The sequence below is a fragment of the Nanorana parkeri genome, unplaced genomic scaffold (assembly GCF_000935625.1).
Source record: "Nanorana parkeri isolate BGI_ZX_2015 unplaced genomic scaffold, ASM93562v1 scaffold488, whole genome shotgun sequence".
Classification (NCBI taxonomy): domain Eukaryota; kingdom Metazoa; phylum Chordata; class Amphibia; order Anura; family Dicroglossidae; genus Nanorana; species Nanorana parkeri.
In genome coordinates, this window is record NW_017306756.1 from 787201 (window position 1) to 793064 (window position 5864).

The 5864-nt window shown below is 43.0% G+C and overlaps 1 protein-coding gene across 1 annotated transcript; it reads left to right on the forward strand.

The window, feature by feature from the left end:
- Positions 1-200: 200 nt before the first annotated feature.
- On the forward strand, positions 201-3452 carry LOC108790609 (E3 ubiquitin/ISG15 ligase TRIM25-like). Its single transcript, XM_018560917.1, has 2 exons — positions 201-1744; positions 3416-3452. The coding sequence occupies exons 1-2, from the start codon at positions 201-203 to the stop codon at positions 3450-3452; spliced, it is 1581 nt and encodes a 526-aa protein (XP_018416419.1).
- Positions 3453-5864: the final 2412 nt, after the last annotated feature.

Sequence of the window (5864 nt, forward strand, 5' to 3'; positions counted from 1 at the left end):
CCCATGTACTTGGTCAGTGTTATGTTTTGTCAATTTTCAAAAGATGCAAATACTTTAATTTATAGACATTCAGTTTGTTCACATACTTTGTGTAAGTTGTAAGACCAGTTCAGCCTCTCCCTGTGCAGAAAAATGTGAGACTTGTCCTTTGGTTTCTGAGTATCCAAGACTTTTTTCATTCCTCTTCTCTGCTGTAAGCAATGGTGTCTGCTGATCTGAGACAGGAGCTGGACTGTTCGATCTGTCTGAGCACTTATACGGATCCTGTAATGTTGAGATGTGGACACAACTTCTGCCGTGTCTGTATTGATCGTGTGTTGGATACACAGGAGGGGTCTGGAGGTTATTCCTGTCCTGAGTGCAGAAAAGAGTTTCAGGATCGGCCTGTACTGCACAGGAACATAACACTGCGTAACATAGAGGAGACTTTCCGGTCTGCTCATCCAGATCAGAAGAAGAAGACAACTGGGATCATCTGTACTTATTGTATTCACTCTCCTGTACCTGCTGTTAAATCCTGTCTGATGTGTGAAGCTTCTCTGTGTGATGATCACCTGAGAGTCCACAGCAAGTCACCAGAACACGTCTTAACTGAACCCACCACTTCCATGGAGAACAGGAAATGCTCCGTCCATAGAGAACTTTTTAAATATTACTGCATTGCAGATGCTGCCTGTATCTGTGTGTCCTGCAGGCTGGATGGAGAACACCAGGGACACAAGGTGGAGACTCTGGATGAGGCCTCTGAGAAGAAGAAAAAGAAACTGAGAACTGGTCTTCAGAAACTGATCACGGAGAGAGAGGAGACTGAGAGAAGAGTCCGGAGTCTGCAGGAACGCAGGAGAAAAGTACAAGAAAAATCATCCGGTGTAACAGAGAGAGTCACTGCCCTGTTCAGAGACCTCAGGAGACATCTGGAAGACCTGGAGAAGAGAGTCCTGAGGGAGATCTCCAGGCAGGAAGAGCGGCTCTCACATCAATTGTCTGACCTGATCCAGAAGCTGGAAATAAAGAAGGCGGAGCTGTCCAGGAAGATGGGTCACATTGAGGAGATGTGTAACATGACTGACCCACTGACTGTCTTACAGGAATCAGACACAGGGGACTTGTGTGATACTGAGGAGGGAGATGATGAGGACAGAGAGAGACATGATAAACTCCTCCATGATGGGGGGGATCTGGATGTGGCTGGAATCTCACACACATTACACTCGGGGTTATCTGATATGATGAAAGGGGTAAATGTCTGCTTCATTATACAGGAAGCATCAGATATAGTACTGGATGTAAACACAGCTCATAATAATCTACAGATATCAGAGGACATGAAAACTGTATCCTGGTCAGATATAGAGCAGAGTCGTCCAGAAACACCAGAGAGATTTCAGAATTATGTTCAGGTATTAAGCAGTCAGAGTTTTTCCTCAGGGCGACATTACTGGGAAGTGGATGTCAGTAAATCAGATTGGTGGGTAGTCGGGATGTGTTATCCCAGTATAGAGAGGAGAGGAGAACAGTCAGGGATTGGAGGCAATCACAAGTCCTGGAGCTTATGCAGCAAAACAAATCAGTGTTTAGTGTGGCATATCAGCGACGACATCCAGTTACCTGACAATATCTCCAGTAACAGAGTCAGGATCTATCTGGATTATGAGGCCGGACAGCTGTCCTTTTATGATCTGTGTGACCCGATCCGACACTTACACACCTTCACCACCACCTTCACTGAGCCCCTCCATGCTGCATTATCTTTAGGAAAAGGTCATATAAAGATATCTGGGGGTCAGGGGATGTGAAAAATTATCATATTGTATGAATTCTGCCCAGGATCTGCTGACATCACAGATATCTGAATCTGGTTCATTGTTCATACAATGGGATGATACATGAGGTGCAGCTATCATATTGTTTATATCAGAAAGTCCTTATACCAAATTATTGGTCCTGGGAGATCTCAGCACAGGAGAGTGTACTCTGATCACTTCCACTGCCCGATAATAGGAATTAGAACTTTCAGAGGTTCATTTAGCATTAGGGGTTAGGATATGACTAGAGGTTAAGATTATGATTTAAAGAGTTAGGTGTTATTTTACAATGTAGGATTATGGATAACTGTTTTTTGTTTCTATGATATTAAAGTGTATCTTAAACAAAGCATAACAATGTAATATATTGCAGCTTACCAGTCCTCAGATGTGGTGACTGTATTAGTTTTTCCTTTTTGTAGCCTATTGTTTCTGCAAGTATAACACTCCCTGTCCTAGGGTGACAATGCTGTGCTGTGTCTATGGAGAAGCAGCTTTGTCACTGTAGGGCATTATGGGTAAGGACTACAGAACCCTCTCTGATATAATCCATAACATAAAGGGGAAGGTGTTCTGTAGTACACAGAGGTATCTTGGGCAGAATAGCTAACACTGCTTGAGATAAAACTGCAGACTACACTGGACAGCACTGGATTTCTGGAAGGATCAACAGGCATTTTTTGCACTTAATGAACAGATATAACAAAACACTTCCAATGGTACATTTAAGAGAACAAATGGGAATAAATAAGAGAAGTTCTTTGTCAGAGTTTATATAAACTTTATCTATGTTCAAAATGTTGTCTGAGAGCGCTGTGCCAACCAATGGAGTCCTGATTACTCAGATCACTGACCCTCCCCTTCCCACCCGGAGTTCCCCTTTACAGGGGATATAAGAACAGAATCTGATATGTATGACAGTTCTAAGGAGAAATACATTTCATTAGTTTTCATAAGTGCATTAAATTATGATTTTTATGTGTCTGTAAAGTTCAATTTAATTGGAAGATTTGTATTGTACATATGAAGCAAGCCGATAAGTGCGTGTGTGCAGGGAGGAGCTTCCACATGTCAGGAAATGTAACAACTGTCAGTAAGAAGAAGCAGGAAGTCACCTGTCAGTAAAATATATGATGAGGATAAACATGACATCATACAGGATGACACATCACAGGAGCCATGACGGTCCCTCTGAGAAGGTTTATTATGGGATTCAGTTTCTTCTCTTTTCAGTGTATTTTACATCCCATATCATATAAAGAATATGTCATAAATCTCGGTGACGGTCCATATATCTGTATAAATGTATCAATAAAAGTATCAGAAGAGATTGCTGTCATGTGATGTTTGATACTCCCAGCAATAAGCTCCAGATGAATTGCTGTGTTTATTTTAATTTAAGTTAATTTTATAGAGGTAGTAATGTGGGATTTATTACATTTTAACAAAATTAACCTTCCAGCGTGTCTTTAGAGTGTGGGAGGAAACCCACGCAAGCACAGGGAGAATATGCAAACTCATTGCAGAAAGAAACCTGGCCAGGATTCAAACCAGGGAATCCCAATGCTGCAAGGCAGAAGTGATAACCACTGTGCTACTATGGGATGGACTATTTTCCTTTGGGGGGTGGTACCCTGTCAGGTGTGAGGAAAGTTATTACCTCTGAAGTGGCTTTAGGTTATATGGATTTACTGGCTCTAAAGACTGGGTTGGATTATGAATTTCCAGAACCAGTGCATCATTCCGATCACAGCGAGTCCAAACTTGACATGACTATGATGGGTAGGGTCCATATAAACATTTAGTCAGTCCTTGGGTGGTTTCTCAAGACCAGGACATGGCATTTTGTATCTGTATGCAGCTCATAGTTCGTATTATCACAAGGAATAACTCATCTCTTCTGATGTAATATCATAGATCTTATAAGAGATTAAATATTTTCCCGCTGATCTTTGGAACACAAGTAATGATTTGCAGTCTCCAAGTCTGGTGGGACTTTTCATTGCTTGCCTCCAGTGAGGTGATAGTTGTCCACCTTCAAATAGAAGTTGTAAGACCAGTTCAGCCTCACCCTGTGCAGAAAAATGTGAGACGTGTCCTCTGGTTTCTTAGGATCTGAGACATTGGTGATGGTGTCTGTTGATCTGTGAAAGGAGCTGGGCTCTTCCATCTATCTGAACACTTAGACCAGCCTTTCTCAACTAGGAAGCCATAGCACCCTGGGGTGACCAATGCATGTTTTAGAGCAGTGGCTCTCAACCTGTGTAACCTCGGGACCCACATTTTTCCTTGGTCATTAAGTCGTGACCCAAAAATTATTTCATTTCTGAAACACTGTAAATTTATTACACAAAACAACTTGTGCCGTATTCAGCAACGTATATATGCAAATTTTAAACAGTAAACATCTGAAAGTAAATGTAGCCCCTATAGATATATGTGTTCATGTGTATATGTGCGATCACAGTGATTCATGTTCCTGACTGTGAATAGTTAATGGCCTCTGCGTGCCTTGGAGGCGGAGATTTATGGGAGTTGGAGTGCAGAGCAGAGACTGGGATTGTGCAAGAGTGATCTCTGAAACTACAGCTCCCAGGAGGCTATGCAGGAGAAAGGAGGAGTTTTAAGTGTGGTGGCTGCTGGGCGCGCGCAGTCTGGGATTAAGAATGGTAGGATGACTTTTAGAGCATGGGTTGCGATGGAGGGATATTCAGTCATAACACTACAATTACATAAACTTGGAATATCAAGCTAATGAGCAGTAAATGCATAAAGATAGTATTTATAACATTCAGGGGTTTGGAATTTAAAAAAAAAAAAATACTTGTCCAAGGGACTAAAGTGGTAGCCCAGCTTGGATTGGGGCCTTTAGGGGGGTAAGGGTGGTATTGTCGGGGACTGAAATTTTATTGGGGGTATGGGGTTGTATAGTGGGGGGTATGTGGGGGTTTGGAGCTTTAGTAGGGGGTAGGAGCAGTATTGCGGGCAGTGGCGTCACAAGGGATGTGTTGCCCACATGGTGATGGGGGTGATACCATCAGAGGTGGTGATACCATCAGAGGGGTTGACACCAAAATGACTGACAGGACCCACATGCAGTCCCTTTATAAGGCATAACAATGTGACACATGGTCACATTTTTGGTGAAATATAAAAGCTGGAGTTACATCGAGTAAATAGATACCAAGCATGTCAAGTGTTAAAATTGCATGCACCTCAGCAATGGCGAAAAACTATGCTTCACAACATTGTCCATAGGTGACGTTTTAAAAGCCTGTACAGGTCATCAGTTTAACGTTAACCATGAATTATGTCCCAATTATCCAATTATTATTGCTCTCACTCCAACGTTCGCGGTGATACCTAACATGTTTGGTGTGTACACATGAATGCCCCACACACGCATGTTTATTCTCATCCAAATGGTGGGGTTGGTTTTAATTTTTATTTATTTTATTATTTTTTAGGACTAATTTTTTCCCCCTTAACTTTATTACTATTACATAGGGGCTAACCAGCTCCTATGTGATAGCGTATTGAGGTGACAGGTTCTCTTTATGGAAACATCTGGGGTCTAATGACCCCTAATGTCTCCCCTGCACTCCAACAAAGGTGATCAAGAACAGCATTGTGCTCCATCTCCCGTGCATCCCAGCTTGTGACTGCTGAGACAGGAAACACTGTCAGTACAGCAGATCAGAACCAACCTGCTCCCGCTCTCTATTCTGAATGAACTGCCATGGTCCCGAGTCCCCCAAAAAAGAGCAGGGGACCACGAAAACTATGGCGGTTGGTGGTGTACATAATGTCCATCAGTGTCCCCTGTCAGTGCAGAAACATTAGCAGGGGCACCGCTGCAAGTTCTCTACTAAGCCCCTGCTAATGCCCCCCAGGGCTTCTGCACTGACAGGAGACAATATGACAAGGCATATTGATGGACATTATGTGGGCTTGGAATACATAATGTCCATCAATGTACCCTGTCCTAATGTCCCCCGTCAGTGCAGAACCTGGAGGGGGTGGTGAGGGGGTCTGTGTGGGGAATCGGGGGTGGGGGCA

Coding starts and splice junctions, on each gene's coding strand:
- LOC108790609 (XM_018560917.1), top strand. CDS start 201: ATGGTGTCTGCTGATCTGAGACAGGAGCTGGACTGTTCGATCTGTCTG. Junction 1,745..3,415: donor ACTGAGCCCCTCCATGCTGC/ATTATCTTTAGG, acceptor TATGGGATGGAC/TATTTTCCTTTGGGGGGTGG.